At 38.3% G+C, this 27,008-nt stretch overlaps 1 protein-coding gene across 1 annotated transcript in view; it reads right to left on the bottom strand.

Annotated features, from left to right (window-relative positions):
* The window catches only part of NALCN (sodium leak channel, non-selective), a 247,593-nt gene that overhangs the window by 173,809 nt on the left and 46,776 nt on the right, over nt 1-27,008 (bottom strand). The window contains exon 7 of the mRNA XM_064440627.1: nt 18,164-18,318. Within this exon, the coding sequence (XP_064296697.1) occupies nt 18,164-18,318 (155 nt within the window). The remainder of the gene's footprint in view (nt 1-18,163; nt 18,319-27,008) is intronic.

Genomic DNA, 27,008 nt, shown 5'->3' with positions numbered 1-27,008 from the left:
TACAGCACGGTTCCCTAAGGCCACAAGAAGGAATGGACAAGAGCATCACCAAGGTTCCTTCCAGCTGAAAAACAAGGTTTCATCAGTAAATGTGATGATATAGGCCCCAAACAAAACCCCACTTAGTCCAACAGAGTCCAGCTGTTTTAAATAACACAGGCTTAATCCTCAAGTAGCAAACAGTACAAAAATGTTAATTATTTCACTTTCATTGACATCCTGACAGGGGAAATTTCTAAGAATGCTTCTAATGAAATTATGCAGGAAGGATTAACACTGTGCTCTGTTCTGGAAGTTCTCAGCAATGTGGCTGATTTAATAAAGTACTGCACAACAGCTGAGGAAGCTCATTCTTCGGTAGAGAGTCTGGTTTTGTTACAAAAGATCTGTTTACTCTGAACCCCACTGCAATTCTCCAGTGAAAACTCTTCCTTAGTTGCACCTTCCCCATTGTACCTGAGGACACTGTGGACGCAGCTGCAATCCTGCATCTATGGTAAGTGAATTGCATACAAAACTAACAATATCCCCATACTTTGGTCAAAAATGTTCACTACAGCAGCCCTAACCATTTGAACACTCTAAAATGCTGTCAGCATAGTGGCTCAAATTTACTGACTGTAATATTTAACTGAAATGAAGGACTGCTGAAGGACCAGAAGGAACTAAACCCGTTTGGAAAAAAAAAAATTCATAGCTCTAGGAGATACCAAGAGTCTGCAGATCCATGAAAGCACTTGAGTTACAGATTTAAAAGCACTTCTGATGAATGAATGAAATCAGAAGGTATCTGGAGGAAGACAAGCTGATGGAGACTAGCTAGTTTATTATAACATAAAGCATCATATCTGACAAATGTGGCAAAATATCTGAGAATAGACAGAAAAGAGAGAGGTGCGAAGCAACCAGCAGTCTATTTTGGTTAGGTTTAAGACACTTGTGAAACTACTGTAGAGAGCAGGTTAACCTCAGTTTGGCCAAGTGTGCAGTAGAAACAGCATTCTTCACTGGATAAAATGACCAGCTAAAAGACTGCAAAGACTAATCTGATTGTGAAGTAACCTTTCAGATGTCTATTAAATTAATCCTACAAGCTTCCCAGAGTAACTATTCAAAACCAGTATTCTCCCCTGATACTCCAAACTCTCTTCAGAATTTCTTTTAGTGCCCCGAAGACCGCAGTCAATATCCGTAGCTCTTCCCAGGGCATTTACTATCTTGATATATGAATTTCAGTGAAATACGTATCTGTGGCTATGGTATAATAATGGTAGAATGCTGACTTTTTAAATGGCTTTTGTAGTATAGAATTTCCATTCGCTGCCACTACTCTTTCATGTATCACCATTATTGCTCCTTTGTTCTGTACCAGATACTGACAACTAAAAGAAAACATCCAGGTAATGGCAGAATTATGATTCTACATGAAATGCAAAAATTGAAAATAGGAAAAAGAAAACACAGATAGAGTTTGTTCTGGAGAAGATGATTAAACAGTAATACAACTGAAGCTTTTTTGTTTGAGAGATGATGATAGACATATTTAATTAATTGTCACTTAACCTCAGAATTCTAAGTAAAATGCCTAAAAGCAGCAGATGAAAAACAAATGTATGAAAAATACTCATATGTAGAATATAGCAAAGTTGGCTAATACAGAAGGATATGTCAGTAGTACACATACCAGTATAAAAACCATGCAAAACCTGCCACAGGCAGGTAATTAGAAGAAAATAATACCGCAATTTATCAGAAGAGACACAGAGAAGTCCTGTTGTGACTAATCTACTTTATTTGAATTTGTTAGCCCCTGGGTAACTTCTGTCAGGATGAATCAGCTATGTATAGAGTCAGCTCCTCGAGAAATAGAACAGATTTCTGAAGTTTTTATCTTGTACATGTTACCACAGAGCATGCTCTATGAACAGTTAGATGTCTCTGTCCCACTGTTGACTGACGAGGTCGTCTGACTTAAAATTTCCTAACTGTTTTAACTTCTTTTGAATTTTATGCAATAAATCATTTTAAATAATTTTAGTTCTTTCAGTATCATTATTTTAAAAAGATGGGGCAGCAAGCAAGCAGCTGTGCGGGGCTTGGTTGATATGGCTGGGGTTAAACCACAACGCAGTAGCACAGATTTGTTAGAAAAGCAGAGGATAACCTTCCAAAGGAGTTTTTGGATGAAAGTGGAAAATGATGACTGCAGTATGGGAGAAGATGTATCTTGATACTTCCCAAGATGACCAGTTGCACCTTCTCTGGAGATAGAATAGCATGTCTTCAAAAAGTCTTAAATTCTGCTGAGTATTACGGAGAACCTCCAAAGCAGCTTGTACCATTAAAGAGACTGTCCACTAAAAACATCTATAGAGATTTTAGGAAAGACAGCAATTTTTTACATATTGAAACAATTCATAGAACAAAAATGCCCGTGGCAAATAGATCAAGATGTGTTTCCCAATACTGTGTCCTAAGTACAGAGAAACACAGAAGTGGTAACCATTTGTTAGACATATTAAAGATCTATTCAGATCACCCACTAGATACTGCAAGATCTAGCTCTCAGTTTCATGACAACCAAAATCTATGATCAGAGTGAAGTACACACAAGGTATTTAGTGTTCTTATAACACTTTTGGTCTTTCAAGTAATTTCTATTCTTTCTCAGTTGCTATAAGAAAGGCAGTAACTGGAAGTGAATGGTCTTACAGTTTTCTGGAGAAGTATTTCAGTAATCCACAGGGGATCCAAAATATACTATCCTTTTAGCTTGTAACTAGGTCTTTTCCAATACCACTCAGTGCGTACTAGATGCTGTGTAAGAATTTCTTCACATGGCAATGTCATGACATTGACCCTGGAGTAGAATACAGAAACTACTGAAAGTCCCTAAGAACAGTAGGGAAAAGACGCTTAGGAAAATGAACATTTAATATTTAAATATCTGAGTAACAGAGTAATAAAGCGAGGCTGTGCACTATTTAATGAAGAAGGAGCATTGCATTACACATTTGCCACAGGGTACTGCAAGGGTAGCAGCATGTATGAAGTCCGTTACCACAGATGAGCTGATGTGCTGGAGAGTCACACCTAAGCCTCTGCTCTGTGTGTGCTACCCCCTCTAGAGTGACCATCTGTGATCTAGATTTTCTGGAATAGCATTATTCTCCCTTATTCCCCAGCAGAAGGAGGAAAGCCAAGCTGCAAGCTGGCCCTGTGTTATCAAATCAAAGGTCTTAAATCAAAGATGATTTGGTAAACTGCTCTAATTACAGTAACAGAGGGCATGTTGCAGGACTGTTGTAGATCTTATTTGTAGTGGGTGGCTTTACTCATTTCCACCATCTTTACGAAAATGCTGTTTAGGATAAAATAATCAAATCTCAGGAGGCAAGGTAAAAACATTGTGTCCCATGTGTTATGCAAGTGTTGAAGGTCAAAGCCTGTAAACCAGTCACATACTGAAGCTCTTGTCTGAAAGAGAAAATCTTCCACTGCGAAAACAATTACCTCTATTACCCAGTAACTGCAGCTTTCATTATGCAGAGCTATATTGTCTTAATGGCACTGACTGATAATTAAACCGATAGGATCTAATTTTCTTGGTATGGAATGACAGGTTTCTAATTGCCTAACTTCATGCTTTGCCTATTGGCTAAGAGCTTCCTGCTCCTTAGCTGGCTGAAATTAGTCACGCCTTTTGTTTCAGGGCTGTTCACACCACTGTCACACCTTTAACTCCTCTTCCTATTTTTTCACATTGTTCTCTGTTCCTTGTCAGACTGTGAGTTGTTGAGTAGTATGCACACAAACAGTTATTGTCTTTGACATAAGCCTTTCTTCAATTCTCATGAAGAGTGCACACTGGTGGGCTGGGAGGTTGTTTTTACTTGAAGCAGCTCTTTCTATTTATTTTCTTAGTAAATCCTCATTAAGGAGATGGTCTTAATTCCTAGCACTCCTGTGTCCCCTGACTGCTTTACTTAGCCTCTCAAACTTATCTGACTGTTCGGTTACCATTTTGTATTAGAGGAAAAAGAAATGTCACTGTAGATAATAGACCTGAGTGTTTTAACTCATGCTTCCCATAGGAATTATAAGGAAACAGTAGCAGCAGTACAAAAGCATATTTCCTCCTTCGCCTTCACAAACTGTGTATCATCTCACAATCATGCAGGGAGGCCTTGCTATGCTGGAGCAGGGGCAGCAGAAAGTAGGCATAAGAAGGTCATCTACAGAAACAGTACTTAAACTACATTTAACTCTCAATCTGCAGCAGCGAGCGCTGACACATGGCAGACTCTCTGGGGGACACAGGGGAAAGGCTGCCCTCTGCGAGCTTGGGCCCTTTAGAGCCAGTTACAATGTCTCCAGCACCACGTTCCCCAGCAAACTCAATTCCAGGACTCCTTAAACACTTACGTTGGAGCAAATAAGCCCTCTCAAGGCACAAAGCAGTAAGGAGCAAGGGGCGGGCATATTTAGGTGGTACAGTAAGAAGCCAACAGCTGTGCTCATGCCGGTGAGCTCTACTGAATTTTCAATTTTTTTATTATTATTCTTGTGATCTCCTACTAATCGCAGGGGAAAACCTACACAGAATTTAAGACTATGCTATTTGAGATAAATTAAGAAACAGCAGATGAAGTTGTACATCAATAAGGGATCAATATGTCTGAGGTGATATAGCTTACAGTAGGAAAAAACATAACAAGATGCAATTAAATCTTTCATTTGACCTGCCTCTATTTTCATTTACTTATACCCTTCAATTAAGACAGCCTTTCTGCCCCACTTTGCTCTTCCATCTCTTCAGCTTATGATCAGTGACAGTTTATGGGCGTTTTACTTAACATCAGCAAGTAGGATTTTATTTTTTTAACATTGCTATCCCTATCATGCAAGTACTAATCAGAAGGTATATTAGAAGGACAACTTCAAAATACTTGCTTTCAAAATGAAATGTAATCAAAACATACTGGTTCAGCGTGCAAACCATTTTTTCTCCATTCCCAGGCGCAGGTGGGAATGAAAGAGAGATAGGAGGGAGCGCACAGCACAGATGTCAGACAGGTCATTACATTATAGCAGTAAAAGGTGGCCACCAGGAAAGATGCACAATTACAAACAAAATTAGGAACAAAAGAAAAAGTAAAAATTTCTGGAAAGTTGTTTTATTCCATTGTAGATCCAAGTATTTAGCTGCTGAAACTAAAAAAGAACACCCTGAAATGGCAGGGGAAAGTACGTTTCATGGAATTCTCTCAGCAGCAGTAAAGTTTTCTTTGACTGTCAGTAAAAGACAACGAAACTAATCTATTCACATTAGTTTCACCTGGTTGCCTGGTTTAATGCAAGACTCAATTACTTTGGGATTAACACAGCAATAAATTAAAATTCTGGAGGGCTGCTCAAATTACTCTAAGTTTCCAAAACTCTAAAACTTCCCACACACCATTTGTTAGTGTAACAGAGCTAATTCAATGAACATTATTTGTACAATTTTTTTTGCGTCTCTAAACTATTGCTTTAAAAAAAATAAAAAGTCTTAATTAACTAGGTAACTAAAATGGCTTCATGGAGAAAAGTGGCAAGCACACAGAGACATCAAATAGCTAAGGGTGTTAACTGGAGCATCCTGCTTCACCCCACACACAAATTCAGGCCACTTATTCAGTTGTCTAAAATCAGAATAATTGTCTTAGTAACCTTTTTTGAAAATCTGTGGGTTTATGTATCTCTGTTACTCTTCCAACACAGAAAGACAGAGCCCACTGTGTCCAGCAGTGACAGCCAATATTTACATCTTGGTTGTACCCTTGGACCCATGTAGTAAAACCAGTTTAAGCAGTCAGTGTGTGCTGTGGAGTGACACAACACTGGTGCTCAGTGCTGGGGGAGACTGGAGCTGCCCTCTGGTCTACATATCGGCATTCCTTCTCCCACAGAAATTAAGCAGGAATAAAGGAGTAGCAATGAAGTATCTCTCTGGTATAAGGTAATGACACAGCCAGGGAATACAAGACCAGGACCTCAGACACGCAGGTCCAACAGCTGAGATATAGCCTTTAAATAAAGCTCATTGGCTTTCCACTGAAAATTCAGGGCCTTACATAATGTATTTAAGACACAGTTTCTAATCTGCTAAAAGTTTCTCATGAAAGGTTCTTTGCTAATACATTCTCCGTTAAAACTTAATCTATATCACCCACACAACAATGATACAACAGATGTGACTCCCTTCAGCAACAGTAAGAATTCAGAGAGCTTGAAGGGACTGAACATTTTCAAGAAACATGCTCCCTGCTAGAGCCTGATCATTTTGGCATTGTGTTCCCTGCAAACCATGAGATGACCTGTTGCCTCCTTTCCACATACATCCACAATCCATGCAAACGCACTGACTAGCGCTGCCTTACATAAGAGAACCTCCATTTTAAAATGGTTCTGCTTGTTTAGATGGAATTCCCACGCTAAAGAACAAAACTGAAATAACCTGAAGACATCTGGCAAACTACACCTCTTCAGTGGGAGGCTCATCAAGTCCTCAGGTCTGAAAGGCATGTTCGGTCCTTCTACAGCAACGTTAATTTTGTCATGTGCCACAGAATTTTTGCTAAACTGAGCTAACTGTCACTCACCCTAAAACCCCTATCACCCACAAGTTGTTTGGTAACTGCCATATCTCATCACTATCAGGAAGAAATAGTGAGTCACAGGTATTTTTCTGCTTTTTACAAACCTTACTGCATAACTTTTAAGTAAGAAAAACTGTATTTTCCAAGTATAATGTAGATGGATATTCACTTACATGTATAGTTAATAGAGGGTTATAAACCCTGTCCTGTCAGGCTGCAGGAGCAAGTGATTTGCAAAGGATAAACAGTATATTCATGATCAAGGGAAATCAGCAAATAAGGGCCAATGACTCAGTGTCTGCTCAGAAGAAAACTCCATACTTAGTTTATATCATAAACTACATATCAGCATTTCTAAAACCAGTCGGCTGCTAGCCAGTCATCCTGGGAAATGGCTTAAAAATTGGTGTTGTGGTTATGAGGCTTAAAAATTGGTGTTGTGGTTATGAGGCTTATGAAACCTCAAATTAACTTAAATCTAAATGGAGAAAACAGGTATAATAAGGACAGGGCTGCCTCCAAATCAAGAAATAACTTCACAGAGGCAACAACCGAGTATGAGCATCTTCGAGCCTACCTAATGCAGCAGCACAAATGTTCCGACAGCATTGTATCTGAAAAAAACAGAGACACCTTTTGGAGATGAGCTAAAGTACACATAAAAATAGTCCATAAGCATTCATTTAAAGGGGAGAAGTGACAAGCATAAGGTGGAATATCCTTGCCAAGCCATAGAAACAGTGGACCACCACCACACCACCACAGCTGTGGCAACTACAGAACTGGTGACCTACTTGGAAAATTATGTGGCTAATTTTAAAGTTTTTGCTAGTATTTTTTATTCAAAAGGCACAGAAACAGGACCAAAATATAAAGTCTACTTTGCTGAATATGGAGATAGGTCAAGGGGAAAAAATTATTGTTGTCTGTTTGTCTGCAAGGTGTTGGTTTACCAGACTCTGCTTTACTGTGCAATGCAAGATATGCATGTCCTGTGGACACTGCCAAGGCTGGAAATATTTGTGTCATATAAGCACATTCTGGTAAATGAAGTTTGCCTAGTCGTCTTCAGTTCTGTTTCTGCTCATAAGCAACAGTTCTTCCTTGGTGCACCAGTTTGAGAACTAAATCATGTCATCTTGCTTCTTAGACAAGCCTGTGTAATTCTTTAATAGCAAAATGAATTTTCTACACATTGCATTGCCAAATCTCTCAGTTCTGTCAGTTCAAGATTGCATCAATCCTATTTTCTATTTTAAGGTTAAGATCTCAACTAAACTACTGAGCATGTCAGCAGCAGCGGAAGGATGGACCAGAATGCCTGAAACTGTTTTAATTTTTTGGTTAGTATGTTAATAATGATATGAATTGCACATGAAGGATAAGGCATTCAAATGAGAAACTTCCTTGAGGGAAGGAAAAAGTGGCAACTCAGCCACCTTGGTGACATAAAAGCATGAGAGGCAGCACATAACAAGGCATCTAAAAAGACATGACTTGGTAAATAGAATAAAAATATAGAATTTCTGAGAAAAAAAAATCATCAAGGAAAAGCTACCTTTATTGCTTTGGATCATGACAGAAGTCCCTAAAACATTGTTTCTACTTTATGTATCAAGAAAATTTCAGTGAGAGAAAGATCTATCTAAAAGATATTATCTTGTATCCTATACAAGATATAATACTAAAGAAGAACACAAGCAAGTGTAATGTAAGATGAACAGAGCTTCCAATGCTTTCAGACTCACATGATGGAAAAAATTAAACATTCTGCTGAAGAGCATAATGGAAAAGGGTGGTTGTGGGTAAAGTACTTATAGAAAGATGGTCATTATTGTGCTTTCTGAAGCTAAGCCTCTATGCAAACTGGCATTTGGAACCTCAAAGGAAAAAGCGGCTAAACAGTGAGTGGAATTAAAGATGAGCATTGAGAGAGAGGAATATTGTGTCAAAAGATGCTTTTTCATATTCTGTGAAAACTGAATATATTGTAGCTCTGCATTTTTCACTGCAGGGGAGGAAGAACAGGTTTAGAATCATTAAGTAATGTTTGAGAACAGGAAAATGTAAAACCAGGAGTAAAGTCAAACAACACTTCACAATCTAAATGCTAAAATACAGCACAGGTATTTACAGTGAAAGAAAATACTAACCTATTGACCATGGTAGGTTGGCATTACTTCTTTTCTGTTATCTTTTGTTTAACGTATCAAGGTATCAGAACCATAGTTAGAAAAACACAAAGCAAAAGATGAAGACTACTTCTCCTACACTATGACTACAGGCCATTCACTTCTCAGCCACACACGAGACTTAGACAAAACTGTCAAGCTAAAGAATTAATAGTACACAAAATCAGTCCTAAGGCCCAAAGGAACCACTGGGATAAATCAATCCAGCATTAAATGAGAAGAATTTAAAATTAATTTGTATAGCAAAAAAAGCTAAGATTTTCACCAAGCATTTCCCACACCAAATCCAGTGACTTATGTATGGGCTCTAGCATGGTTTTAGTAAAGATATCAAATAATTTCACTTTGACTTCCTGGTGATTATTTTTATAGGTAGTGACACTTACTGCTACAAAATGTTCATGTTCTTCTAAATATATTTGTCTACATTCAACTTCCAACCACTGAATTTCATTAGTACATTACCTGCCAAATAAAAAGAAACGCCAGAGGAAAAACAAAACCCCCAAAGCCTTCTGTTATTAAACTCTTTCTGATGAGCAACAAACGGCCTTGTAAGCAGGTCCTTAAGAAGCTGCAACCAGTGAAAACAGTATTGTGCCTTAAGCCTAAACAGGGATTTATTAGTTGACCCCCTTTCAAATTTTTCATTATATCTCAAGAACAAACTGAACTCATTTACCTTATTCACATAGCCATGCTTCACTCCTCACAGCGTTCACATCCTTCGTGACTAGAATTATTTCCCAAGAGGAACAACACAATGAGGCCTGCAAACTGTTCTCACGTGCGCAGGGCATATGAACTGTTTTCTTTACTCCTGTGCTCACCAAAAACTTGTATACCTTTTGAAGGTGCCTAAGTAAAGGTGGTCTAAGCTGTCACGTGTGGGTTTATTTAGGTGCCTGGAGTGGGCATAACTGGCAGGCTTTTGGTAGCAGGGGGCACAGGAGAGCAGGGACTCCTGTCAAGGGACTGCAGCCCATGGCTAAGCCCATTCTGGAGCAGAGGAGATGATTAAAAAGGAAGAAGCAGCAGCAGAAGAGTAAGAAACAAGGAGTAGCAACAAAAAGAAACTACTATGCACCAACCCCAGCTTCCTGCGCCACTCCCCACCCCCCATGCTGCCAAAGCAGAGGAGTGAGGACTAGGACATGGGGAGGAGAGGTATGTGGACTGAAGTTGAGACAGGCAAAGGAAGAAAGATGTTTTCCCTAAGCGTATCTTTAACTGTTTGTCTTCCTTACTTCTTAATACCTGAATGAGTGGTTATAAATTTATGTTAATTGGCAGTAAAACAAATAAGTGAAATTCCCTCAGTAAAGACTCTTTTGGCCATGACCGTGCCTCAGCTGGGATCAGGGCCTTATTGCTCTCTGTCTGCGAGGCCTAAGATGGAATTCTAGTGAGAAAACCAAAAATATATCACTGTTTTTGAAATAATTATTTTCACTGGTTTCTCAATCAATGGACTAATGGGGCATGCTTTAAGTCATTTTGGCTCATATTTAGAAAACAGTTCTATCACTAGACAGTCTGAATGGTTTCCCTAATTACATTCTGACACCTTCACACATTAACTTTGTTATCACTTCTCACGTTACCACATGGTAACTCCACAGGCTGCGGTCATGGATGAAGGCCTCCTTATTAGGCACTTTGCATGCAAATGCCTGAATCAAAGAGCTGTATAAGTGGAATAAGATTAGACCTGCTTATGAAAGCATTTAATACTATGATGCACTTGCTAGGATAAACAGGGTGTTAAGACTCTATACGTATATCAAGCGTACATATCATCTGTAGAATTAAAGAGTCTGACCACAAACTTTGATTAAATCATTACTAAGCCAATACTTCTTTCATAAGAGCTCAATCCCTCAGGCTTTAACAGGTACAATTAAATGGAGGCTCTGACTTAACAATTACATCCCCTCATTGCTTTCTGTCATCCCAGATATCAACTGACTCAGAGCCAAGGGAGTCAGGCTCTGGTGTTGATGAGGATCTGTATTTCTGGCCATCTATGTACAAAATGACTCTGGCTTCATTCAGGTGGACATGACTCTGTGAACAGGCAGTGGGGGGACGAAGGAGGCATACAGGAGGCTGAAAACATCCTTGCAATCCTTTTCACTATCAGTTGTGTCTCCTACTTTGGACAAATAACCTCCAAATGTAATTTTTATTTTGTTCATCAACTCATAATTCACTGTTCTTCATGGACCTGGAAGTCTTGGAGCTGGCAAAGTAGGCAGTCGTCTAGGACAACTTGACAACTAATCAGTTATAATCTACATGCTTCTTTTGCCCATGCCAGGGAACTGGAAAGACCGGGTGGCTGCTAATACAGCCACCAAGAGACAAGTGTGTCAGGTGGGCATGGAGTGATGGACAAATGAAAAGGTCAGCCTCTGCCACCAGTGACAGGATCTTTTTTTCATCCAGTGACAGCAGGAATGGCACGTTGGATTTTTAAGTGTTTTCTTTTACGCTGGTATGTCTAGTTAACGTTCAGCCTCCTAAACTTTAAGGTGGTTTTATACATTTTTTGTGTTAGGCAGTCCATGGAGAAAAACTTGAAATAACGTCACAGAAAAATTACAAGGAGCAGGGCTTTATAGTACTCCTTCTAGTCACCAGTCTTGTGTTGCTCACTGTCCTCTGAGGCCAAGAATTCCTGCTGCTGCAGACTCAGAGGGAGGGAGGTGGAAGGGAGCATGCTCTGCCCCAGCCCCTGCAGGGGGGTGAGTAGGGCATCCTTCCAGAATGCAAGTGTCTCACTTTGGCCACTGTACTACTATATAAAAACATGGGTCACTTCTACTTTCTCTTTAAGAACCTGTATCGGCCTCCTGCAGCCAAATTCATTATATAGGCATCCACATAAACAAATGGACTTGTAGCTCTGAATGTTTGCTCTTACTAGGAGTTCCTAACTGGAGATATGATTTAGGTTGACTCTTCAGCTTTTATTCCAGATCAATGTGAGCATCTTTCCTCCCTTTCCAGTGAGGCACAAAATCCAGATTCACAGCATACTATCCTAACCTTGATTTCTTCCTTCTAAGCAATGGACCTAATGCCACCCCAACCTTTTTCCAGTCTAAGAGCAATGCTTTCTCACACTCACAAGTCTTCTCCCCATCATAAAAGAACTCCTAAGAGAACCAATGTAACTCCTGTGTTTGGTAGATAAAATTTTAACTTATGGGTAAACAAAGGGGCTATTTTGATCCCTGTACAAGGGACAAAACAATACCTATAAGTGAATTGAGGAAGCTGACTTTGGTCCCATGGTGATGTTTCCTTTAACAAACACTAAATCAGGCTCACTTTTAATCTAATCATGGCAGACATTTTTCAGTGACATATCAAACCTTTTATTCTAATTTCCAATTTTAAAAAAGACTCTAAACTGTAGGCATGCCAAGAATATTTCAATTCTGCATCACATATTATAATGGAAAAGGCCTTATAATGGAAGTGGGAGATATTTGAGACCTAAAGCTCTATTGCTATTTTACAGCACATGTAATAAGATGATTTTGCTGGGTCATTGTGCCATTGAACAGTGTTCACTTCTACTGTAAGGCAAGTAAGGTTTAATACAGACGTAATTTTTGTATAAGTGCTTTGAAGCATTCCTTACCATTTAAATTTCATTATTTGCCTCCAAGATACAACTTGTGTGTGTTTATCTCTTGTACGTAAACCGGACATTAATATGGTAGTCTTTGTTAAATACTCTCTGCAGGTACAAGATGTCATTAATATCATTTAATAGGGTACTGGCCCTAGCAAATGACAGATGGGTTGATGATACAGCATAGCATAAGATCTCCTCCTTCTCCTTTCAAAATGATCTTTCGTGGCAGAAAACTTCCTTCCCTTTGTAGAATATTTTTTTGATTTTTAGCACCTTTCATTCTGGACTTCCTTTTCCTTTTGAGAATATTTGAAGCAATATGTAGCACTGTAAATCATGAAAAAACCATTCTGTAGGATTACATGAAGAGTAAGATCAGTAATGTAGCTAGCTGCAAGTGTACATCTGTAGATGATTACAGATGATTGTACCCATGAGGCCTGTGGAATGATTACTAGACAGATGTTACAAAAATCTGAATGCAAAAGGATCTGTACTGTGTGGAAAGTAGAGGTAAGGAGAACTGCCTAGGAACCACTAACAGCATGGGTTTTGGCACATTTGTGTCCATGTGGCACCCTTTCCAGTGGCACCCACATAGACAGCTCTACCAACATCCTTAGTGTGGCTCTAATAGCAATTACTGCCACATCAAATATTGACTAAAAGTAGATGTGCACTCAGATAACCAGCGACACAGAAGGCAGAAGTACTTGTCATAGTTCTCCAACTGACAGGTCTTGCATGCTTTTATTTAATTCAACAATTATATTTATGCTTTTTAGAGATATCAGATGAAAATACTTATGCAAATACAGTCACATGCCTAAAGAGCTGTACAATTACTAGGGTTTATTCACAAAACAAAGGTAATTTTTCCTAATATTTAGCTCCACATTGTTTGCACACTTCGTGATACTGTCATCCTTCCAGCTACACCCTATGGAATTAAACACAGCTAGGAAAAACACAAAGCAGAGCATAAAATTAGAAAGAATAAACAGGCCAACTGTGAATGCATGTGATGCTCTCAGTGGGAGACAAGGCTGGAGTCTGTTCTAATATTAAGGAAACACCAACCTTTTTATAGGAGCCTGAATCAAAATCATCTAAGAAGTCTGAGAGAGAAGAGCTTGACAGTACCATACAGGTATAGTCAATAGTAAGGAGCTTTGCTACCCACATCCGCACAGCCAGCCACGCCTTTCATTCATATCCTTTCTCTCACTCCCACTCAGCCCCACAGCTAGCATTTGAAATATCTTTCAAGCATCCCAATGGATAAAAGTCTTCATTTAATATGAAGGCTCCCACTGTGTAAGAACAACACCTACTTAAGAAGTCAAGTTCTGTGTCAAACTGTTGGAAATAGTACTCGGGTTTCTACGGAGTTCATGAGCAACTTACTAGAACAAAGCAGGAAGTTCTTGTAGCCTCCCATCAGCTGGAACCTGAAACATCTGAAGTCATCTCACCAAGGGGGGGAGATTATTCTTTCTCTACTATTTTTCCTCCCATTTCAGAACTTCACAGAGAAAGGGATTTGGGGTACTGAGGCATTAACTAATTGGTTCTCCACTCAATGTTTCATTAATTCTCCGGTTTCACAGTTCTAAGACAGACCTCTGTGACTGTTGCTCATGACTTTCCTAGAAGTATAGCCAGGCAGAACTGCCCCAGCTTTTAGTACTCCCACTCTCATTAGAGATTACACTGGAAAAGTTGGCAAAACCGATTGGTGTTAATTTCATTCTACTTCCAATCCAGAAATACACACATTGAAGAACAGAGGCATTAGCTGTAAACATATACTGATGTGGCCCATGTTTGTAAAACTACCTTCACAAACATTAGGTGTATATTATTAATACATATTGAAAGGGTGCAGGCACTGGAGAACCTATGCCACAAACCTTACTGTATTATTGCTGTACAAATGCAGAATGGAAGCAGGTTTTGTAAAGAGAGGAGAAGCACTTAATGGTCTACATCTTGATTTTAAAAGGCTTTTAACATTGTCTTACCATGACAACATACAGAAATACAGTTAGGTGAAACTACTGTGTGATGGGTGCAAAACCATTTGTTAAGTGTCCTTATGAGCAGCTATCAATGAAACATTGTCAGAAAAGAAGACTGTGAAATGAGGTGCCAACAGAGTCTTATCTTGGTCTGGTTCTATTTATTTTTTCACTCTTGACCAGGTTGATAGAAAATAAATTATACTTATGAAATTTCACATAAAAGTAAGCTAAGAGGCACTGAAAGTATTCAGGGGGAAAGAATTAAAATTCTAGATTATCTTTGCAAAAAAAAAAGTAAGTATGCTATTCAACAGAGACAAATTCAAGGGTCTACATTTAAAAAGAAATAATCAAGTAAGCAAATAAAGGATGGGAAACAGTGATGGCAGCTCTTTCAAAAGGACACAGGGCTGTAACAAATCAGAAAAACACATGAATCACCCACAACATGCTGTTCTGAAAATGGAAAACATCTCACTGGGATGCAGAAACTCTAATAAAACTTAAAAACACATAAAGTAATAGCTGGGGTATTCTGTCAGTACTGCACTTCAACAAAGAGGTGAATCAGCTGGAGAAAGTGTAGAGAACAACAATAAGAATAATTTAAGGTATAAAATATAAGTCCTATAGCAAAAAACTGAAACATTTGGAGCTATATGGCCCAGCAGGGCCATAGAGGGTAGAAGAAGCATAGTGATAGTCTTGGAAGATGTGGAAAAGCTTTTTTAATTTTTTCTCTATGTCAGTAGAGAATAAAGTGAGAAATTATGATCTTAAATTGCAAAAAAAGAAATATTTAGGTTATACTGTAGGAAAACCTTCCTAAGAGTACAGACAATGAAGCAGTGCAATAGATGGCCTGAAAAGATTGTGAAGTCTGCATCACATCGGAAGTGGATGGCTTAGATTATCTTGACAAGATTACTTCAAGCCATATTTATCAGTAGTCTATAACTGTGTTCTTCCTTACAGAATATATACATACTCACACAGAAGCATACATAAAATGGATAAACACAACACCTCAAAACTAAAAAAAAAAGAAAACTTGTCAAATAATTATATTGTCAAGTACCAAAACTTACACTATCATCTTTCTGATTTTCATCCCTTTAAAGCCAAAGCCATTTATAAAAGTGGGAGCAAGGTATGATCAAAATTAAGGGGGTTTCCAAATATGAAAATACCTACTTGGCATAGACCTCACAGTACAAAAAACTATTAACTCATGTCTGATTAGGACAGTTTGGTCTTCACCCAGTAATAAAATTGTAAAAACCCTCCCTTCTTCCTTAAAGAGAAAAAATACAAAATAAATTATCAAATTCAAATATGCATCACTTATAGACTGCAAATTAAGTGGTACTAATTATACAGTAGATGCCAAACTGCTCTGCTTTTGTGATTTTTGTAATGATAGATTTCAGGAACCAACAGGACAGGCTGCATAATAATATCTGCAAGTAAAATATCAATGAATGTGTACAATAAAATAGTATAATTACACAGAAAAGATTTACTGCATTATTTACCTGCTACCTACATACAAAGGTGCATCACAAAATGGAGATTTATAAAATATTGATAAACTTTCTGGTTAAACCCTGTTTATAACATTCCTAATTTGAGGAAGCTCATTTAACATTTTGTGGCAAAGCTGCTGTGTCTTACCCAGTATTTTAAAGCTTAGTTATCAGCTTTCAATTGACATTCAACTTAACTTCTGGCTGCTGTACCGAGAGGTGTTATATGCTGGTTACCTATTTCTAGACAAAAGCAATATATCAATGGCAGTCTCCTAAATCTGTTAGCAATCAGATCTTTAAAATGCAGCAATCAGAATGACATATTGATAAAGTATAGGACTGCGACTCAGGAAACCAGAGTTTGAGCCCTGTTTTTTCAGTCAGCTTTGCAGGCACCCTTGGACAAACTATTTTACCTGTCTTTGCCAACCTGCCCCCATCATTAAAAACATACTGGCCTCCTTTATCAAGCACTCTGAGCCTCAGTCAAACCATCTACCCACTTAAGCTTGTCTAAGGCATTGCAACTACTTTTCCCTGGTGAGCGGGCAGGCAGCTAGAATAACAGCCTTCAATGACACAAATCATTTTACATGTCAATATAAGAAGGGTGATTTCAATCTGAGGCATAATTCTTCTGGTGATACACCTATCCCACGCTCCCCTGCCAAACCATCTCAAACTAGAGAACTTGCATGTGGATGTTTTTAGCTTCTAGCATGAACTCAGCTCATGTTCATGCAGGCATGGCAGTATGCCACTAACTTAGGAACCTGACAGTTGTGTGAGAGATCGGACAGGGTTATCCTTTGAGATGTACTGAAGAAAAGACTTATATAAAAGTTAGATACTATCAGTAGTGCTATTCAGCTTGCAGTACTGGTACAGCTGGTATGCTTCTGACTCCCAGAGGAAACAGAATGGAGCTTGGTTGAAATCAGTGTTTTCTCCCTTTCTCATGAGAAAAAAGAAAGGACGCAAATGGTAGGTTTTGTTCAGAAAGTATTCAGTATCACAGAGTACTTGTAACAAGACTCTGAGACTACTTCTTGTAACCCTCCAGCTCATCGTGTATATCCAGCGGCCTGGGAACCAACTGAAGGTGATTTCAGCTGCAAAGGCTTTCTATATTCAAAAAAACTTTCTGGATTGCAGTCATTCAGTCATTAAACCTTTTTATTACCTTCTAATTCAGCTGGGGCCAGGATAACAGTCTGGAGCTCAAGCCAGGAAAGATGAAAAAAAAAAGCTTATCAGAGTCAGAGAGATGCATCAGAAAGCATATGGCCTATAGGCATGCTTTATCATTTGAAGGGACTTCCCTACCTGTGCTGGAATGAAAATTTACAGCTGCAGGCTCCTGTTGGACCTTCGTCTGTTAAATAAATGTGAGATAACTACAATGTTCTGACAGGGTAACTGCATATTTTCCATTTGGATATGGATCTTGCCACAGCTGCCCATGCTCCTGCCACCTTTCCTGAATTATTATTGTTCCATGTTCGCTTCCCCATGGGGGTGGCGTGACACATTGCAAGCAGCAGAGAAGTGTATTCTCCTGGTGATTCTGCAGAGTTTTTCACAGAACACAAATTGTGCCAGTATTACAAAATCTGCCTGACTCCCATTCACTTTTCTGGGTCATGTTCTGACTTAAACAGTTTGGACCGAGATTGCCACAGATACACTTGATCTCATTTTCTCTCCCTGTTTCTCTTTAGTACCAAGATGATTATAAAAGTAATTCTGGGTGGGTTTTTTTGCATGGGAATTATTACTAAAATTAGACAAACAGGATGAATTATATACTCTAAAATGAATCATAAATAAAACACAGAAATTAGTCATCGCATTTGCATACTGGTGATAATCAACGGTTGACTCTTCTTAAATAAAGACATTGTTTTAAAGTTATTTAAGTCCTGGGATCCCAGGCAATGTAAAAATAGATGATAACTTCATCATTCCAAAGCAAATAGCACAGCTTCTCTTTCTGGCATGTGCTCTACTTGAGCAGAATACTAATTGCACTTGATATCTTTTCAGCACAGACATGATTTATCTGTTCTATTCATTTCATAAACATTTTTAAATGGATACTGAAATGGATGTTACCAGTAGGACAGACCTATCTCATTAAAGCCACTGTAGCCCAGCTCTTGCCTGCTTAGTCCCAGATCTTCAAGGTCCATGCATTTAAATCCAGGTGGGCACTGGTAACCTTCTTCTAGCTCTTTGGAACAGTGGGTGTCTGGGATAGCTAAATTATTCCAGGTTACATTTCTGTGAAAAATAAAAAATTAAGGTGTTACATAAACTCAACCCATAGCAAAACTGAATACTTGAAAGCAAGAAGACTAAAGTGGAAAGTACATCAGCTATTATTTTTGCTCTCTCTTATTCTTTGGTATGTGTTATTTTCACAAATTAAGCACTTATTGTAAAGGACAAGCTAACTGTCTCCTGAGAGTTCAGTCTTATGTAATGATAATACAAGATTATTTGTTTGTATTGCTGTAACAGCAATTTGTAACAGCAGTTTGTAACAAGTTTCATACTAATGCCTAGAGACCCCATCAAAAAAAGGAGACTCCCCAAGGGAGTTAACATACAGCTGCACCATGCAGCTCTTTCATGCAGTTTGGACACTTACTGCTTCAGGCTCCTTTGCAAATCCTGAGAGTGTGTTCAACTGCAGTCAATAGTGTGACTTTGACTTCCACAGACATTACCTGAGCTAGCTTTGACACTCTTTACAAGGATCCTCATGGATGACTTGTCAGCCACCTCAGTATGTATTCAGCTCCTCGTACCTCTGTCAGGCCAGGTTTCCACCACAGACGGATAGCCACCAGCAAGAAGTCAAATCATTATATGTTTAGTGCTATTAGTGTCTAGGTATTGATGTGACTAAAACAGATTTGATTCACTTTTAGGTCAGTCCTGTAATGATTTGGCAGAACAAGTGAAAAAATTTGAACTGATTTATGTTGGTAAATGTAAACACAGAGAGATCATGTGGCAAGGGGCAGCACTACAACACAGTGTGTTGGCCATTTTTCACTGTTGCCAGAGGCTGACCATCACTTGTCTTCCCAGCTCCTCTGGCACCTGGGGCTGAGCTGCTGAAGAGGCTCATTCACGCTGCACCACAATGGGAATTCAGGTTGGTCCAGTGCTAAGTGACATAGAAGCTAAAAGGAGAGGGAGAACAAGTTTGTAGCTCCCTGTCCTGTTAAATCTGCGCCTGTGGCATGTACTCATAAAGATGGGTATCCAAGTACTCCCAAACTTTGGTAAGGAGAAGCTCAGGCAGTTGACTCCCCCTAAGCATTTACAGCACCCAGTTAATTATCAGAATACATAGTCCTTTGCAAAAACCAAACACTGGTCAGCCCAGTTCCCAAGAAGTAGATCAGTTAAGAGATAACAGTAGCAAACTGCCCCCCTCCACCCTGAGCAGGTCCCTGTTAGTGTCTACAAAGCAACGCATCACAGTACTACAGCACAGAAGTGAGGATTCGTGCTACTTGTGCTATGAGTCAGCTGGATAAACCGAAGAGAAGAAAGGTCGCAGCATGACATAGCTCCAACTGTCCTGAACAGGCACACAGCTTAGCAACATCCGTTTTCCTCCTTGCTTGTATTCTCTCATCCAGCAAATGAAAATCCTGATTTTTGGTTCAGTCCTGAGGCAATTTCAAATCAGACTTGAAAAGCTAATCATGGTGAGTTCTGGTCTGAGAAAAAACAGTCAATAGCATTTTTCCATTCATGTTCAGCTTGATTCTGACTTCCTGGTCACAGCACAGACTTTTGATATAGAAACACCCAAAATGCATTGCTGAAAGTTACAAAGAAAATCTTGTAGTATTCACCCCGTTATCCTGAGGCTTCAGACCAGTGCCTTAAAATTAATCATTTTAATTAATCTTTCATGTCCACAAAAAAGGTGAAACTTTTCAGTCTGCCCTTTAGTATAATTAGTATCTTATTGTTCTTCTGAAAGTCCTCTTCTTTTAATCTAACTCACAGATGCATTTTGACAACTAAATTGGGTGAACAGAAGCTTTAATTACTTTATTTTTCTTGCTTTTATGCACTGCATGCGATAGCAATAGAATAGTCTAAATGTGTCAGTGTGAAACTAAAGCTTCCTACACAATTTTTCTAAGGCAATTATAAATGCAGAGAAATAACTGTAGTTGCACCCATCCTGTAGTCATTTCTTCATGATACCAGACAGCCATACATATCTGCATGGATGCACACACAGATACATACAGTTCCAGCTGAAGTTTTAAAGAACACCTGAAATTTAGCAATGTGTGTAACCAGAAAGACAGACAGATACACAAGCAGATGTGTACTAAGGGCCCCTTAATTCCTTTACACCTCCGCTATACTATTCCTTTATATGTAAATTCATACCCAGTTGTATGCTTTAAGTATGTTAGATTTATGATACTGCCATCTAAAAGCTATTATAATATATAGGATTACTATAAAACAACATTTTATGAATATTTTCAGAAATGAAAATTAATTCATTCACTCAAGCAGATTCAGAACCCTGGCTACTGGTAGCTAATGAATTTTACATTATAGTTTGTATTAGAAAATCCCTCAGATCCAAGAGGCTAGCAACGTGAGGACAAATTATTAAAAGTATTGCTGGCTCAATCACTGCAATGCAAAACATTCATTTGAAGTACTTCATTTAAACCTACGTCATTTTTATATCACATCAAACTTCCCTCTGAAGAAGAAAAGCTGTCTCCATGCACTGAGTATGATTTAGACTAAAAAGGAAGAATCTCTTCTTATAGTACCTGTGCAGATACAGGCTTATTTGGATCAATGACACTAGGCAATTTGTGTTCTGCCTCAAGACAGTAAATAAGTACAGACTCATGGACTAGACAATACTAGATATCCAGTCTAGAAGTGACTAGAATATCACCATATATTTTCAGTATAAGATTATTTAAATTGTTTTATTCCTTCATAGGCCATCAACATCAACTAAGTACTGAGATGCTGATTCAGCACACAACTCGTTTTAAGCATTCCAAAAGTTCAGTTAGGCAATGTGCTTAAATATCTTGCTGAATAGGGTGCCTTGACAAAATTACGAACTCTTGCAACATGACCAAAGAAATAACTCATCCCAATAGACCAACCGAGTATTTCTATGCAGAGTATTCAGAGTGTGTGGAGTACAGCATCAGCCCAACAGGCAAGCTGAGAAATCAGTTCTGCACGGGAATACAAAGAATGCAGAAGGAGATAATTGACTCCACATTGCTTGATAAGAATCCTTCAATAAGATTGCTGCAAAACACATAGGAGTGCTACTCTGACATGTTTTTTCACTGCCCGAAGAACACTCTGACTACATAAATACATATGTACACCAAAAGAAGAACATGAATTGATGTGTCTTGGCAGTACATGTGCCTATTTTCCATGGCATCTCTAGCAGAACTGGTCTTTCAACTACTGTGTGCTCATGTGTCATGGTTTAATCCCAGCTGGCAACTAAGCATCACACAGCCACTTGCTCCCTTCTCCCCCAGGAGGATGTGGGGAAGGTAAAAGTGAGAAAACTCATGGCTTGAGGTAAGAACAGTTTAACAATTGAATAATAATAATAAGAAGAAGAAGAAAAGAATCACAATAGTAATGAAAAGGAAAATAACAAAGTGAGAAATAAACCCCAAAACAGACAAGTGATGCAAATGAAAACAATTGCTCATCGCCAACTGACCGATGCCTAGCCAGTTCCTGAGCAGCGCCCCCCCCCCCCAACCTTCCCCCTAGGTTATTGCTGAGAATGACATCAAATGGCATGGAACATCCCTTTGGTCAGTCTGGGTCAGCTGTCCCAGCTGCGTCCCCTCCCAACTTTTTGTGCAGCCTCTACTCCTGGTGGAGCAGTATGAGGAGCAGAAAAGGCCTCGATGCTGTGCAAGAACTGCTCAGCAATAACCAAAACATCTCTGAATTATGGACGCTGTTTCCAGCATGAATTCAAAACACAGCCCCATACCAGCTACTGTGAAGAAAATTAACTCTACCCCAGCCAAAACCAGCATATCATGTGAGTGCAATCTCTCTTTGAGCACTAACTCTTTATTAGGGCCGCTCTTGAAAGACAGGTTTTGACAACTTACAAGACAAATTACCTGAGGTAGCTCCTAACTTCCTATTTTCTGTTAGCCTGACTTTCTCTGCCAAAAATAGAAATGGAGAAAAAATGGGATTTTAAAATTCTGGTATTCTATTAATTTTCTAAGATATCACCAGAAAGCGATTCAAAATTACCAACCTACTCATGTAGTATCCAGATCCAAAAAAATACAGAAAAAATGAAGAAGGATATTTATTGATAAGATATTAAAAAAAACACATTCCAAATGATCAATTAGATAAAGAAGTCAATAACTAAAAATGAATTAGCTGGAGTCGAAGGATTTTCTGTATTAGTTGAAAGGAACCCTGTGTTTGCACCAAAACCAGGTGCTGCACAGCTGATGACTAAAAAACTACTGCGTTGGTAAAAATACGACAGCAGACATAAAAAATGGCTGGTGGATCATGAAGCAAGTAAGTAGCAACTGTACAGCTTCCTAACAGGGAGCAATACATTAACTGGGGCCCCAGAGGAATTGGCACTGGGTTCTGTGCTATCCATTTTCATTAGCGACCTGCAGGACTGTGTGAATCCCGCTTCATCAAAATCACACAAAGCGTATGTTGAAGGATGACAAAATCCTTTGAGAATACAGAGATTATGTGGTTCTAAAGAGCTTAAAGGTTATTCTCAATAACTGTGATTTAATGTCAAGTAATGAATTCATAAAATGATAGAACATAAATGCAGATGGACACTGCTGTATAGAAAGTACTAATATAGAAATAGGCTTGGATCATATGATTGATAAGAGATAGATTTCTCTTTAAGATATCAAGAATTTATAGTTTCCTCTTCTGCTGTATGAATTTAGATGTCTAACTCTGAGCACACAACTTTGAAAAAAATTTCCATTCCTATACATTTTTCTAAAAGATGGTTTGGTTTTGCCATATTGCCAGAACACAAGGTGAAAGCACCAAACTAGTGAGAATAGAGCAATAAACCTAAAATAAATCCAGAAGAGAGCACAGAGCTCCATGCTGAAGAGAAGTTGTTCCTGAGGCTCAAATTAAATTGATTCTGGGCCAGGATCACTCAATAAACATTTTCTGATTGAAGTAATACTGTGGTTCTACAATGACTTTAGAGACATTATTTCAGGAGTATTGTCAATACAGCTCTCTTACATTATATAGGTGAATGATACATAATTTAATTTGTCTTTCTTCTGAAAACCAGGGTGATATACTTCAATGAAACACCTTCACTGCACAATTCTAGATAACTATTACAGCCCACAAACATTCTTTTAAGCTTTAAATTCTCTATTATCTCAGTATTTTATGAAGTGAGATGTGATTTACAAGCTGGATTGATAGTGGGAAAATATGGTCAGCTGTGTCATGAGCGTCCTGATTTTAACGATGTTTTTGGAGCCTTCTTTGAAGCACCAAAATATAAATGCAAGATATGTATAGACTGGCTGAGTAATGACATCGGAACCTCTCAGGTCACAGATCTGATATAGCAAATATTAATTTCTAGGGTAGCAATACTAACTTCTTTCTTGCTAATTTCTTACAAATATTTTTAATCATCTGAAAGAACAGATTTCCGCATCAAATGCGGAATAAACTCTACTTAGTCACAAAAGCTTTGCATTCTAGATTTAAAGCTCCCTCCTACAGTTGTGTCCCTGAAAATACCCAAGACTTGTAACTCAGTTTGATTTTCCTCACACAGATAGCTAGAGCCATTTGGGATGCCAGATGGTAACCTTCGTAACCTTTAGATGCTGATCTAGGAGGCCATAGGTCTCCCTAGGTCCCGAGCAGCACCTGAGAGCCCTGTGTCATACCTGAGTGTCTTGGACACAGTTATTCCCAGTAGTACTAAATGCCTACACATGGATAACTGCATCAGGCCCTTCAAGTTAAAAAAACAATGGTTCCTATGATCAATAAGCCAAGCCATTAGCCTTAGTTTGCTTTCCCCTTATACCACCATCCAGTTTTAGAGCACAGAACCTTATTTTCCAATCAACAGACTTTCCTTAAGGAAGATAATTTACAGAAATGAAAAAGGGAAAAAAAAGAAAGAAACTCCTGGCATACCCATAATTAATGGCTGTAATTTTATACCAATAAACCCCAGGAAATTTGAGATTAAGATTCCTGTGACAATATTATACCACTAACATTGTGCAGAAGGGAAGTTTTAAATTACTTTTCTAGTTAGAATATGTCCTCTTAAAAGCTCAGATAACTCATGCCAACTACTATACAGCTGCCAGTATCACTAAGTAGTTAAAAATATTTCTTTCATATTCCAAGTTACACTTGTTTTCAGAGACTCTGGGAATTTAAAAGACAGGAAGCCTAGATGGATAAGTGCTTGCTCTTTATCTGACTCCTTGTGAAAAATAAAAGGGAGAGGAGTTAAAGTTTATTTGTTGCTTGGTGACCATGAAAGCAATCTAAGCACCCAGGCAAATTTCCTTTCATTTGTCCTTTTAAATGTGTCTTTTATTCCCAAATCCGTATCTTAATTCTTACTGTGTTAATCCAGTCGGGTCCATTTTCTCCAGGGGGAAGCTCCGAACATACAACTGCTATTAACAGGCTGTTCCTAGACTACTTCCTTACCCTACTGCTCTTTTTACAGAAAGACCTAACAACAACAGCCTCTCCTGCACAATTGTTGGAATAATAATGTTATGTTATAATTATTATAAGAAATCTGTTTCTCTCATGAAGATGTCTATTGATCATTTCCATAATTATCACATTATGACCTCAGCTTAACATGGAAGATATTAATGTATAAATCAGTGATATTGATATTTCTAAAATTTGCAGTAGTAGTTTATCATCATTATTGGGCATGTTTTTTTCAAAGTGTACTCACTGCCAACTAACTCTCCTGCACACATATATAACCGTTAGCTTCAGTGAAAGGGAGTCATACTGTAATTGAGTTCTAGTGGCAGATCTTCTGGTTTGCAGAACGAGCTTGCAACTTAGGAGAACGCTGCTGCCGGAGTCATTACAGGTTCTACATAATCCAGTAACAGCATCATCCAAAATCACTGGTGATAGTTCAAGAAATTTCAGAGACTACCTCTCTGGCTTAAGGATTACAGATATGTCCAGGCACAATTATTGCTTTGATATTTTATAATCTTAGCATTCCCAAGGGTCACTTTTAAACGTTGTTTTACTTCTAGACAAACTTAGGTCTAAAGTCAACATGTACCACACTTACAGAACCAGTTCCCTGTTTTTAATCTGAAAACAAAATCTGTTTTATCTTTTAAACTGTAAGTGTGAAAACTTCATCCATATTTAATGTTTCTCATAATCATATCTGTAATTATAACTACAACGCTTTCAAACCTTTCTGGTAACAGATTGCCTCTGATATCTATTTATTATTTTTATCGCATTAAAAGATAAGATAGGGCATGCCTAAAGGACTCATGACTTTAGGAACACTACAAACACAAAGCTGAAGCTTTGGCAATGTTCCATATTTTACATTTTAACTTGGCAAACACAGATTTCATTACTCAAGAATTAGTAATTGAGGAGAATATCAGACAGCATCTGTTAGGGGTAATTATATTCAAATCAACAGGCCCAAATAACTGAGGGCATCTCTCATCTCTTCTATTAATTTTTAATAAATCTTGAAATAGCAGGGAAATTCCGGAAGAATGCTAATGTGCCATTAATTTTTAAAGACCAAGCGGCACAACTGGTTAGCCTGACATCAACCAAGGCAAAAGTAAGAGGGAGCTGATACAAAATCTAACTGATAAAGAGTAAAGAACATGAATGAAATTAATGACAGGCAGTATGGATTTAGAGAAAACAATTATCATACTAACATGATTTTGGTAAGATTACAGATTTTTCCAATAAAATTGCCTAGCTTGGACTTTGTAAAGCAGTTTATTCAATAACACATGACTGAGTAAAATGTTGGCACTATATAATATCAATAAAGCACATGCTAAATGGGCCGAAAACTGATTAACTGACATGCCAGAAAATATTTGCCAGTGAAACGATCATCATGATTTACCGTAATCAATGAGGGAGGGAGAAACAGGTATAAAATCAAGAATATGGACAGAAACATAAATGACAACGATGACAGGGCAGAACTGACAGGTTATCAGGATCATTTGATTACCTGAACCAAATAAAACAAAATGTGCTTTAACAGAGCCAAATGCAAAATTATAGAGGTAGGATCACTGAAAGCAAACCTTATGTCCTATGGCCTATGGAACAGAAGGGTTAAAAGATGAGGGAAATACTATATTATAGAATATAGATGCTACATGAGAGTTTGAGATGAGGGGATATGATAGGGTATCCTCTCATATTTGTCCCAATAACATCATGGCAAGGAAAAGCCACTGCTTTCCTAGATTGTACAAGCAGAACAATAAAGAATTATGTCCCTCTCTGTATGGCACTCATACAAGTCATGATTAACATTACATACAAGTCTTCTGTTCATTTTTTTTAAAATATTTGAAAAATTGAGGAAATTATACAAAAACATGAAAGTGAGAACACTGGAGAACATGTTTTGCAGTAAGAGACTTAAAGGGCTAAATAATATTAGTTTATTAAAAAGCATATTGAAAGGTGCACCTCGATTGTTGTATGTAAGTGGATTCCCACAGGGAAAATACTGGGAATCAAGGTTCTGTGCAATCTAGCATAAAAAAGGATAACAAACATAGAAAGCTAACGGTTGAAGCCAGACAAATTAAGATTATGAATTAGGCACGTATTTTTTAACAGTGAAGCAGTTTTTG

This window comes from Phalacrocorax carbo, chromosome 1 (assembly GCF_963921805.1).
Source record: "Phalacrocorax carbo chromosome 1, bPhaCar2.1, whole genome shotgun sequence".
NCBI classification, from domain to species: domain Eukaryota; kingdom Metazoa; phylum Chordata; class Aves; order Suliformes; family Phalacrocoracidae; genus Phalacrocorax; species Phalacrocorax carbo.
Note: the sequence above shows the minus strand (reverse complement) of the source record. Positions and strands in the feature narration are given on the sequence as shown.